The sequence below is a fragment of the Kogia breviceps genome, chromosome 13 (assembly GCF_026419965.1).
Source record: "Kogia breviceps isolate mKogBre1 chromosome 13, mKogBre1 haplotype 1, whole genome shotgun sequence".
Lineage (NCBI taxonomy): Eukaryota > Metazoa > Chordata > Mammalia > Artiodactyla > Physeteridae > Kogia > Kogia breviceps.
Window position 1 is genome coordinate 57,448,746 of NC_081322.1, and position 13,285 is coordinate 57,462,030.

At 37.8% G+C, this 13,285-nt stretch overlaps 2 protein-coding genes across 7 annotated transcripts in view; both read right to left on the reverse strand.

Moving 5' to 3' along the window:
• KIAA0408 (KIAA0408 ortholog) overlaps positions 1-12,628 on the reverse strand; it is a 33,456-nt gene extending 20,828 nt beyond the window's left edge. For 2 of the 5 annotated variants that reach the window (XM_067010717.1, XM_067010718.1), the window contains exon 1: positions 1,994-2,208. The gene's annotated coding sequence lies outside the window, so the exon portion shown is untranslated. Of the gene's footprint in view, positions 1-1,993; positions 2,246-12,544 lie in introns of those variants that run through there. The other 3 variants (XM_067010715.1, XM_059083565.2, XM_067010716.1) reach the window with 3 other exon arrangements.
• Positions 12,629-12,641: 13 nt separating this feature from the next.
• MTCL3 (MTCL family member 3) overlaps positions 12,642-13,285 on the reverse strand; it is a 44,032-nt gene continuing 43,388 nt past the window's right edge. Inside the window, exon 7 of one of the 2 annotated variants that reach the window (XM_067010714.1) lies at positions 12,642-12,711. In XM_067010714.1, coding sequence (XP_066866815.1) covers positions 12,655-12,711 — 57 coding nt within the window. In that variant the 3' untranslated portion in view covers positions 12,642-12,654. Of the gene's footprint in view, positions 12,712-12,739; positions 12,851-13,285 lie in introns of those variants that run through there. The other variant, XM_059083563.2, reaches the window with a different exon arrangement.

Genomic DNA, 13,285 nt, shown 5'->3' on the forward strand with positions numbered 1-13,285 from the left:
AATTTGAATAGACAAATCTTATATAAAACTGCTTTTGTTATAATTCTCCCTAAATGTTAAAAAAAAATCCAACTAACGTTCTGTAATGAAAAGTCATGGGGTAAAATGGCTCAGTCGATTCAAAAACTCAATTTCAGTGCTTTCTGCTGAGGCAAATATAAAAGTTCTCTTTGTTCCTAGTTGTCACTTGTTTTCGCCCACAGATATTGGTATCTCTGTGGGAGATAAGGAAGAATTTCTGTGATCTGTACCCTTCACTCTCCATTTCATTTCACTCCCTCCAGAATTTCATTCAGAATAAAATTTGATTAGAGCAAATGTAAAAGTACAGAGGGAGCTGCACTACTTAGTCATGCACACGTTCTTCCCCCAACAACTCTAAGCGAGCATTACATAATCCATTTGAACCTACTTCCCCCTCCCCAAGGCCAGAAGCCAGAATTGTAGAAGGGTTGTGAGTGGGTTGCATAAGTATGGTGATGGGAGGAAAATAGTTCTGCTAACCTTCCGGCCCTACTAGGAAGCAAAATTTAAGAGTAACAAAGGAGTTTCACAATAAATCATTTCTATTTCCCATGTTAGCCTCAAGTAGGTCATGGTAACACTTCTTTATCCGAGGGGTGCTCCCTTCTTACTACACCTTGGTTGTTACCACTTCAACCTTCATCTCCCCCATTGAAAACTGGACTTTAGCCAAACAAATGAAACAGCATTAGGGGAGTTGACTCGATTGCAACTTCTCTCTCCTGAGAGTTTTGTTCAGAGTGTTTGTTTCTTGCTCTCTGATTTCCTTTTTATAAACATACTGCTTTTCATATCATTGAAAAATTTTTACTTGTAGGAGGTTATATATTCCAATAGGAATGCCATACACAGTAGATACTGTCAATCTCACAATTCCTAGAACCATCCTTTTCATTGGAGATGCTTTGCTTCCTCTTAACTTTGAAGAATTAGGAATTCCCATGTCTATGCCCATCAAAGTTATGCACCATTTGCCTCCAAGATTCTCTAACCCTTTCTCTAGGTTATTATGAATCACTTACATCATTTCAACTAATTATAAGACCTTATTCCTCCCCTACTGTTCACTGGTGAATGCATTTTTCCAAAGAAAACTATGACTTGATTTTGTTACAAAGCAAAAGGGAATTTTAAAAAATTGCTATTTCTTGCTATTTCAGCATTGTTCCTCATGTTCCAATAGGGTCAAAGGGATACTACCACGTGCAATTCTGAAGAAATCAATTTTGCCTTTTCATTTTATTATCTTCTCCTGTTTTCTCTCCAGTTATATATTCAAACTAGAAAAAATCCAACATACAGAAGCACTGATTCTACTTCTCTTAGCTCATAAAAGCTTTGAGAGATGCATTTGGCTTGGATAAACAAACACCTAAACTTAAACAGCTTAAACAGTAGAAGCTGTAGTGGTAAGATTCCCTCCTAATTGCAGATTAACCCATTATGAATGGCATGCACTTCAACTCAAATCACAGAAACATTTATCATGCAGTAAGCAAACCATCATCTTGGATGAAATTTCACTGATTTATTTTTCACTGCAATTTTCAAATATCAGCAGTTTCAAGGGTTGTGAACTTTACTTTGCAAATGTTAAAAAGTCTTCATCCTAATGAAAACAGTGTTCTAAAAAATAAATTTAGTGAAATCTTATGGTAGGGAAAGTGGTGTTCAAAGTACTGAGAAGCAGTGTTTCAAAAACACAGTCTCAGAGAGCAGATGGTACCATCAGTCCAGAGTCAGGAAATCCACTCACAGCAGCTGGACTTTCTCTTCCCTGGGAGTCAGTAAAATCCGTTACGCACCCTGCCCCACTGTTTTTAAGCCAAGACACAGACACTGAATCAGGCTGATGTTGAAATCACCCTCCACTTAAACAGTATATACAGTTTCAAATATGTCAACAGCAGCCCCTCTACATTTTGCCACAATTAGTCACTTGCTTTCAAACTGCCAGAAAGAAACATACCTTTTTGATCTGGGGAGAAATCCTACGGATGTCCTGTCCGACCACTGGGCAATCTAGCAATGGGAGGACAGCTGGTTGTTTTAAAGAGAAAACTCTCAGCACGGTGAATCTTGCTTCTTTGCACAAAATGGGAATGCAAAATAAGTCCAACCATTCAACAGAGAGATACTGACAAGTCCCTTTGAAACCTCCACCATTTCACAAATCAAAAAGCTGCTCAGCTCATGTCACAGCAGCAGCTGAGGCTACTGTGACGTCAGTTTCTCAGAGGCGGCCTTCAAGCCATCTCTTCCAACCAGAGCTCTGTAACTTTAGAGCAGCTCCTACTCTGGGTAAACAACTCCAGGTCCAGAACATTTTTAACTTTTATAAGGGAGCCCAGTATTTCCAAACTTGCCAAAAGAGCTGGTGTTAATATCACACAATGACAATGGCCAATTTTACATTCCATTTATTTGGAAAAGTTAACTCCTTTTTTACAGGCAAGAATCATCTCTTTGCCTACCTCTCTCTTTCCTCTTTTCAAAATGTACTTTTCAGTGCCTTTGGAAGTTGGTCTCTGGATGTGGCAGAACAATATGTGCAGAAATTTTATATATATAATCTTAAAAGATTTGTGAAAAGGTATAAACTTCTGTCTTGAAATAAAGTAGAAATGGCATATATGAAGACCAGTCTTCTAGTTCTTTGTGATTCTATGGCAGCTTGCTGCTTATATCTATAGTGATGGTATGTCTTTCTGCTAGTGGAAATCAGAGCCCATGGGAAAGGATGATACTGTGGTAAGGAAAAAAAACCAATGAGATACCCATGTACTTGTTTTCAATGAAGGTGTGCTGCAGCCTAATTCAGCAAATAAGCTACATAAAAGTTTAAATAACAAGGGCTTATCCTCAAGTCTAAAGTCTGTGTGGTCATTAAAGCATTATATAATCCCTGTCACATTATTTTTGCCTGCTTCCAGATTCCAGATAAATATTTCATGGGGAGTTAAAAAGTTTACTAAGATTAACCTGCTCATAGTAGGACGTTAGTACATGTAGGACAATTGAATGAAATCATACTCTGTGTTTTGAAAGCCTGGCATCAAAATCTCAAAAGCAAAAAAAAAAAAAGCAACCCACCTTCCTCTGCCCCCAAATCTCAAAAGCAATAACAACAATAATAGTTAGATAAATAATAGTGATGACTCATGGAGAGACAGCTCTCTGCAAGGCTCTGTGCTAAGTACTTCTAATATCGGATGTATCTTTATCTTAGCTCACTCTCACAGAAAATGTGTCTGTAGATATTAACCCAAGTTTACTGATAAAACCAAGGTTCAAAGAGGCAGAGTATCCTGCCAAAATTCACAGAAACTTGACCACGCAGAGAAGTAGGTCTTGGAACCGGTTTCTGTAACTGAAAACCCTGGAATTTTGTCACAGACATATTGGTTTCAAATTACTGCCACTACTTATCTGTGTGAACTTCGAGTTTGTTACTTCTGTAAGGGGATAATTATATTTACTTTGTAAGGATGTTGTAAGAGGATGAGGGGGTACTTACAGTCCCAGGCTCTTAAGAAATGTTAATTCATTCTGCCTTTGCCCTTATCAGGACACTCCGGACCTCTCTTCCACTCCAGACCTCTTAATTTCCATGTGTCATTGGTAAATCAAATTAAGACTGTTTTCTACACTCTATCAGAACTTCAGATCATCTGTAGCTAATTACAGGAGGAATTATGTTGTGCTTTCCTCTATACTATCCCTCAATAGTACCTGTTTCAATGCCCTTTTTCATGGATGTCCCAGTAATTACTTATTGCAGGTGCTTCATCTGCTTCTTGCCATGGTAAAGTTGACCTTAAATTATACCAAAAATGGAATAAAAAAACTAGGGACAAAAATCTTTGACAGAATTTCACCCAAGTCTACCATTAACTGTAGTACTTACCAACCCTTTCTGTTGAATAATTTTTTATGTATATTAGATAAAATTTCCATGCTATATTTCATATCCCAGAGAAATAAAGCAATGCAATTAGATGACAGCATACAAAGGCAATGAATACTCAGCTCAGGTATTTCTGAACCTTTCCACTAAAAACTTCTAAGAAAGCTTTGTTTTAAGAAAAGTTCCTGCTGTTATGTACATAAAACGAATGGATTTTGAAAACAGATGCTGGTATACCCAGCCCTATAGTGATATTCAGACATCTTGAAGCGCCTGACATTTTCAAGCAGGTGTCAAATGGCTGAAAACCTTATGGAAAAAAATGCAATTTGTGGCACAATCCAGGTCACTTTTAATCCATTTAAACATTTAAAACTTCAAATATGAAAGTGACTCAAATTATTGCTCTCTATATTAGAGAGAATTTGGAAGAATCATATCTGATGTCATACTAATCTTATTTCAGTGTATAATAAATATGTAAAGAAATGCATGTAACAATTCTTAATGTAAAGTAAATGTAGAAACACGAGCTGCTATCAAGAAACAAAAAAAGGAAATCCTGGAAAGGGTTTGAAAAGATCTATATAAATGATGCTATTAAGCCACAAACTAAAACATTTTGGAAAGGGGGAAAGAGAAATGAGTGCATAAATGTCACTAGCAGGTGTTTCCAGACTTACAGAATTTTAGAGCCAGAAAGAACCCCTGAAATCATCTAGCCAAGCTTCTAATTTTACAGCTGAGGAAAGAGGCCCTGATGTTAAGCCATTTGCTCAAGGTCACAAAGGCACTAACTAGCAATGCCAGGAATAGAATCCAGATCTTCTAATTCCTGGAGGAGTGCCTTAAAGTTTAAAATTCCAAGGCGCTCAAGGAAGGGAATAGAACCCAGGGATAAGACTTTGGGGCGTGAGACATTTATTTCTGTCTTTATTAAATCTTAAATTCAGTTCTCTTCTAAGTCCCAAATGAGGGAGCTAATACTTCATCTTCCAAGTATAACATAGGAGTCATATAACGGAGTATTTATCTTCATGGCTATTTATTTAAAGAGGTTTGTATCCTTCAATAATGTAAATCCTCGGTCAGAATACGAAGACAAAAGAATTTTAACTTAGTGATGGAAGAAAATCTAGGGATAAATGCGCCAACTTTGCCTTTAGTATACCACTGCACATTTAATTTACAGTTTTCTGTCTGAAGGATGATCTTGAAGCACCACGAAGCAGTTATTTATTTAATCTCTTTATACTGGGTGGCTTCTGATTTCTTGCTTGTATAGTTTTTCAGCCCCTTCTTTTTTTACTCTTTAAACATATTTACCACTTAAAGGGGTATTGTATTTCTATTTTCACTGTAAACAATATGGAAAAAATTGGAAAAGAGATGACTTTGAAAAACTGAACTCATTCTTATAGAATATTATAATTTAGAAGCTAGGGGACTTCGCTGGTGGCGCAGTGGTTAAGAATCGCCTGCCACTGCAGGGGACACGGGTTTGAGCCCTGGTCCGGGAAGATCCCACATGCCGCGGAGCAGCTAAGCCCGTGCGCCACAACTACTGAGCCTGTGCTCTAGGGCCCGTGCTCGGCAACGAGAAGCCACTGCATTGAAGCCCGCGCACCACAACGAAGAGTAGCCCCTGCTCGCTGCAACCAGAGAAAGCCCATGCAGCAACGAAGACCCAACACAGCCAAAAAAAGAAGCTATTACGTGTGGCATTTTAAATAATCCTTCCTTCTAGAAGGAAGGATTATTCTTCCTTCTGCCCTTTACAATTTTCAAAGTGCTTTACGACGCATCTCAGTTGTTTAGCAGAATTCTCTTGAACATTAAACGATCTTCCATTCTTAGGGAGAGGTCTTGGGCATTCCAATTAACATTCCACTTAACAAATATTTGTGAGCACCAGCTCTGGGCCAGGTGTAGTGTTAGATCCTGAGGACTGGAAGAAGACTAAGACAAATCTTTGTCCTCAACAAGCTCCATCAACTCTGAAGATCCCTGACATGTGACCTGCAGCATGACTGTCCACTTCCTGAGTATTCCTTGAAACAAATTTATAAGCAAATGTGGAGTGCTTCTCCTGGTAATCTCCATAGCGTTCCACCAAGGGGACCACAGTTCTGTGTTGTGTTACTCTCAGGCCTTGCTGCACACTGCAATCACTCAAAGAATTATTTAAAAGTTCCTCAAGCTAGAACTTTCCTCCACTTTCTGAACTAGACCATCCAGTGGTGAGGCCCAGTTTTCTTCATTTTTATAAAGTTCTACAGCTGAGTCTGTCAAATTTGGTCCTGTGTTATTTGAGTCCTAGAATGACAGAGTTTGGACTCTGTGTTAGTAAAAGAAATATGCTGACACTTATTAGAATCTGTTTTAGATTATAAAATTATGAGAGTCACACACGAAGTATTTATTATCCATGGAAGTTACATGCTCAGGTTGTTGTGTTTCAGCTAATCTGCTATTTTCCCAGTGTTGGATGTTTTTCCCTAGAATCATGGGATGCTGGCTGTCTCTTCTATTCTGAGGGATGGTGACATGTCAACAGGTTTTTTAGCCAAGCAAATCTGTCACGGGGCTTATGTACAGGCATTTCCAGATGACAGAACTATTCAAAAGAAACAGTTTCAAACTATCTGTTTTATTTAATTTTTTAAAGTACTGGTCTATATTTTGAAGAAACAAAAAAAACATTTTAAAAACGTGAGCTATTTAAGACTAGAGACAGATCTTCCTTACGGTTTTCAATTTTGTTTTTAGCATCTCACTATATTATTTCGATTCTTTACTTGGAAATAATGTTGATAATGATGACAACAAAATCTAAGTAATACAGGAACTGTTCTAGGGCTACCTCTCATTTCATTCCAGAAAAGGGCCTTGGGAATGCCTTTCCACCACAAGAGGGCCACCCTGAGTCACTTCTGTTAGGAAGTTCTATCAGGAAAGCAGGGCTAAGAGAGGCCATTTAGGGAGTATAATTTGAAGGACAAAGGAACTGATCTGTATTCTCCCCATCCTGCCCCATCCCAGGGCGTTGCTACCCCACCTATATCTTCTACCAGAAATGTTAGATTTATCACCTTTAGGAGACAGCATTATATTTTTAGTAATTGTCTAATCAAATGCCATTGACAAAGGAGGCGATTACTGGCTAGTCACAACTTTGCTCAGAAAAGGAGAGCTGCTACTCCCAATTAAAAGAACAAGAGAACCCCCCTGAAAGAACAAACAATGAAACAGATCTCTCCAGACTACTAGACCCCTAGTTCAAAAAGGAGGTAATAAAAATGCTAAAGGAGTAAGAAAGATGATCGATAGAAGTGCAGAGCACTGTAACAAGGAACTAGAAACTCTAAAGAGGAACTAATTGAAGTTTAGATAACTCAATTGTTGTGATTACAAAGCCATCTAAAAGAAAAAAAGGAACAGCTAACACACAAAAGGGCTGGAAGGAACAGTCAATATAGGTAAGCTTTGATCAGAGCCTGGGGGGAAAGTAGTATTTTTCATTCGTGGACCGTGGAGCAGGGAGAGAGGTGGAAGATCAAAAAGAGGAACTGTATGAGTGGTGCTAGATTTTGAGCGGCTAATGTGAGAGGTCTTGGTGCCCAGGTGCAAAGAAATACGGCATCATGATCTGAGAAGGCTACGGTAAAGGATCTGGAGATGAGGGTCCAGGAAGGGAGGCCCACAGTCACACTTCAGTGTAGCCTTGGGTCCACTCCAATCACAGGACTTCTGCAGAGACAGCTGGACCCACTCTCTACACCAAGATCTCTTAGTTAAGTCCACAGAGACTCTAACAATGCCTTGATGCCTATGCTTGGCCCTTACACTATATTCTTCTGTTGTCGTTGCCACTGAAATATTTTGCACAGTAAGATTCCTTCATTCTTTCTTTTCCAATTATTTTGCATCTACCCTACTATTTTTAATCCATCTACTTTCCACAAATATGAGTACCTCAAACAAATAGCTACTTGGGAATAAATCACATTCCCTCGAAAGTGACAAGTGTGACCAGAGGCATGAGTTTCTCTTCCTGGAGAGCTTTCTCACTCCAAGATTTGAAGGTCCATTGCTGGGGGATCCTTGTTTTCCTTCAACTACCTCCTCTGGCTGCTTTCCTGGGGCTTTTTCCACTACATGGAGTCTAAGCAGGTAGAATAATGCTAAGACCTTCCATACAGTCGTTCTAGTGCTTCTGCAGATACACGTTTCCTTTCAGGTAAAGGAGCTCAGATTCCAAAATCCAGAATAAATTAATTTTGCTGACTCATTATGTTAACCACCATCCCCTCCCCCCTTCAAAGTTCTAAACGACTGATCTAGGCTGACATATAGAATGTCTATTTAAATAGTCTAAGTCTGTTTTATCTGTCCAGGAGTTATTAATACAGAGGGGATGACAAAGGGAATGGATTATACAAAAATTGCACATGTTCATGAAAAAGAAAGGGAATTACAAACTAGATGCTAAACTGAGTTTTCTGACATTAACAAATAAAAGACACTATAAGGTATTTTTTTTAAAAAAGCTCTTAAATTCTCTTTCCTTACTAAGCCATTTGAGGCAAGTAGACAAACTGATGAGCTTCTCTCTGCCCCTCGGACTCTTTAAATTTTCAAACACATAGGTTAAGGCAGGAACTTTCAACATGAACTCAAAGACCCGAATTGCTGACTTCGCAGGTACATTATGTTGAACAATCTCAGAAAGGAACAAATGTTTGTCAGCCTTCGATGATCACTTATGCCTCTTGCTTGTTAATGCAGATCTTATAAGCAGCTCAACTCAAAACACTCAGAAGAGACTACAGAAAAAAAACAGGTAAAGCACACTTTTTCAGAATCAATGATTTCCAGAGTTCCATCTTTGGAGTAGGCAGTATAACAAAGCTCCTGAAATAGTCGTATCATTCCTGAATACTTCAGGGTCCCTTCCCATTTTGTGAAATGAGTAACTCTTCTAAACGTTTCTGAAAGGCTCTAGTTTTTCAATTAGTGCAATCCTCCAACGTACTGTTTATTTAATATCTATCTTGGTACAAGATAAAACTTTTAAATTATTTACCTAATATGCCTAAAAATGTTCTGATAATTTAAAAGAAAAAGAATCAAAACAAAAGCAAAATATTATGAACTGAACTTGAAATACCCTAAACAGAAATTTTGATTTAGACAACATTCAAAGAAACATTCTCAACCACAAGTCAAAACAGTTACATGAATATTTTTTGAAAGGCTGAAAAACTGCTAAACACAACTGATTGTATACTCTTATAGTAAATTTTATGAATTTATAAAATCTTACAATTTTATTTTCAGATGTTGGATTTTCATGGTATTTGATTTAGCTATAGGAAAACTCAGATAACTATGAACTAAAAAAACCTTTTATAATTGTAACAAATTGAATAATCAAGAAATGTCAATACATTTAAGCTTAGTAAACAAACATCTGAGTCATAAGATAAGATGAGGTTCTTTGAGACATCACAGCCTGGTTTGACAGTGGCAAGTGAAAGGTGGAGATTTTTCCTTATTTTTAACAGGCAAGTGTTGCCTTTGCTGCTCCTGTTCTCTGATCAAGCGAGATTATAACAGCACTCTACTTGAAAGTGGTTCCTAAAAGTGCTGTCAACTTGTCCCACTTTCTGATATTATCCTCTACCACTTTCTCTTCAATCCTTATATTCAATTAGGGCATCTCACCCAAAGCATGACTCTACCAGAGGAAAGTGGGCTGTGGTTCTATAAGAATATAGCTACCAACACCGCATGAATATTTAGAGTTAAGGCTTAGCTACCAAATTGACATTCCAAACTTCATTGGCAGCTGATGAAATAACCATATCCCACTGTACCACACAGATTGAAATGAAGGCTGGAGAATGCAAGCCAATACACATTCCAGGCTGAGCACTGAATTTTCCCTTGTTTTATGAGTTTGAGCCTGTTCTGCTTAAAAGTAGCCAATTGAATTCTTTTTTTTTTCTTAAATCTAGGCCAAATTACCAAAGACACTCCTTCCTACACCCAAGAATGTGCACACAAAGGAATTTTTTGTTTGTTTGAACTTATTTTCAGTGTGATGTTTAAATAGCACAGATTCAAAGGTGCAAATATGAGAAGATTCCTTGTCTCAATAACTGGAGGATTTTGTTTTCTTCATGAACAAAGAAGCCTGGGTGTTCCTCTTTTAGAGCTAGCTTTATACAACAAAGATAATGCAAGGAACAGGATCAAAGGGGAGGGGAAGGAGATATTGGGGATTCTCTTTCTGAGGTCTTGGGTGCCATCTTTGTTAACTTTTCTTCCCATGACTATGCCCCGTGGTGTAAGGGAGAGATGCACCCTAGATCCCTGGTGCTCATAGAACAGCCTAAAGTTCCAGGGAGAAAAAGGCAAGGGACAAGGTCACCTTGTGCCTGCTGGCAATTTGCTGAGACCACCTTCCAACTACCGCCCCCCAGCAGTCCCCTAAGATAGATGCAGGTCTGAATTCTCTGACACTAGGTGCATTTCCTATTGTACACCACAGTGTGTAGAGGTGTGTGCATACATACACACAGGCACAAATTGAGAAGCTGGCTATGCAGTGGGTAGAGCACAGTTGGAAAGAGGCTCCAAGTCCGTCCTGTTTCCCCTCATCATTATCTTACTGGGGTTGCATATAAGAAGAGCCTGGATGGAGTTCAAAATTGTCATGAAATTCTTCTATAAAGTCAATGCCTTAGGAAGCCATAGGTAAGATTAATACCCTTGTTGCCAGGATGACTTTAATTCCTCACAAGAGATCTGAGGGCAAGGCTGGTGTTTTGGTTAGCCCAGCCATCCCTTGGTTAGCATCTCCTTTCTTGTTCAGGTCACAAGATATTGTTGAGGTATATGTACCACCCCTGCATTGATTTATGGTATTATTCCATCCAAGAATGCCTAGGGATTTTATTGTGTTCTCTTAGGGAAATCTAACATGCTCTCAGGTATGCAATGAACAATAAATTGCAACCACAAACCTTTTTTTGCACTTCAATAAGAGTACATGTCAGAGTTAGCTGTTTACATGTCTGTCCTGGTTAATCAATCAATTGAAAGCTGTGAAAAAGTAGAAACTGAACCTCAATTTCCTCTATATCTAACATAGGGACACTTCAAAATGTCTGTTAAGTAGACAAAGGATCCATGCTCTATCCTTTTGCTCCATTCTCACATCTCTTTGTGTATGCTTTCTCGTCTGGGTTTGGAGGGTAGAATCAGTTGGCATCCATCATTCTTGCTGGGACACCATATCCTCTCTGTGGATCACATGGGGAAGCTTTGTGGCAGAGATGACCATATAATGACAAAGTGGTGGTTTGTTAGGGTGTGTGTGTCAGATCATCTTGAGGCTTTAATTCAGCATTCACATGTGTCTGTATCTCCAAGTGTGTGTGCGACCCTGCACACACACAATATTGACCTCGGTTCTCCTTTCTGTCATGTATTATTCCTATTTGTCTTCTCTGATATTGTTTGCTTTGAACAACTGTATGAATGAAAGGGGAGTTTTCTAACACTATCACCAGAGTAGAAAGAGAACTGCTTTGTCATTAGAGGACTTGTGGCAAAGGCCGTATGACAAAGGTGGAAATGCCCTAGAGAGGATACGGATATCCACTGAATGCCTGGAACTTTAAGGTCTACTAAAACCTAGACAACTGATGATTCTATACAGCTATTATCACATGGCTTACTATAACCTTGGTATAAGCTGACAGTAGTGCAGTCCAGCTTTCCACTCTGTAAATTGCCAATAAGGTTGACAGAATAGGACCTTTTGGGTACAGGAAACCTATCCAGGCCACTTTAGGTAGGAGGAGAAAGGGTAATGTTGAGGTTCACCAAAGTAAGTTTGTCTAGAGAACAACTCCCACTGGAACTATGCTACTGGCTTTGGACTGTGATTTAATGAAATTCTACAGAATGACTATTCTTTTCCCTACTCAAAATATTTAATATACTGTATTTTTAGCATATTTCCTGCTCCAGAAGCAGTTCTGTGTGGTAACCTATTATAGAGGACAGGACTCCAGGCAAAAGGTTGATTAGCAATATACGGCTCCAAGTATAACAGGTAAATGCAGAAATGGTTGGTTTAGTTGGAATGGCTGAAACTGGTCAAATATAGTAGGATGAAGATAATTACTTTCTCAATAAGAGAAACTAAGGCCTAATCCACTCTCATGCTTCCAAACGCATCTTTTTAGACAGAACACCATCAGTATCACAATAAATAGTTTAGTTCCCATGATGGTCACATTTCATTTGTTCACTATAATTTTCATTGATATTTATTGGTTATCAAAATTATGTTGTTAGTCTGATGCAACCTAGCAAAAGTACTTTATAAATCTATATATTTTCTAAGATGTGACCAACTTGTGAATGTCCAGCTTTTGAATTATCATAATAGTCAAATACTGAGAAATAATTGAGAGACCTAGACAATTTTTACAGTCATTCTTACAGTGATTTAAGAAGAGTGCAAATCAAGATGTAAAAGAAAGAAGTAAAAATTAAAATGATTTATAAAAAGAGAAGTCATACTTACTCCCTTACCTGAAACATTTAATGCTCAGGCTTCTTATTGAATTTAGTAGTGGTAAGATGTGTCTTTTTAAAGAAATAAGCAGTCTTCAGTGTTTTTATAGCATTGGTTACTACAGAAATTATACTTCTTTTACTTCTTGTCTTGAAGGGTGAACAAAACAAACAAACTGAAAATACTACAATGAATGGTAAATGATGAAAGATTTACAGTACAAAAAACAGTGTAAAAAGGAAGACAAGTTTAAATATTGTTGTGTAAGAAAGTGATGAAAATAATACAAGAATGAGAATAAGTAAAATGATAGGCTGGAACATCTGGGAAGGTAAATGCAAAGACAAAAAGAAGAATTCATTAATAATAATTTTTAAAACTTAAGTTTACATCAACTAATCTAAGCATTCATTCAACTTACGATAGAGAACCCTCCCTTATATATATTTACAAAGTCTGAAGACCTACTATTATGTACAGTACTTTCTCTCACTCTGATTTCTATCTCTTCACCCTGAGAGTATAACTGAAAAACCACATGCTCAAAGTATTCAAAAATCTGAATCTAGGAAATTAAAAACCAACTATGTGATATAATACATAGAGGTAAAAAATCTTTAACATTTCGAAATTCAACAAGTTTTATTATAAAAGTCTTGTTTTTTTTTTTTCTTTTTTTTTAATAGCAAAGCAAAGCAGCATGCAAGATAAATAAGCGATAGGGTTGCAATTTTTCTAGTTGTGACTAACAGGCAGTT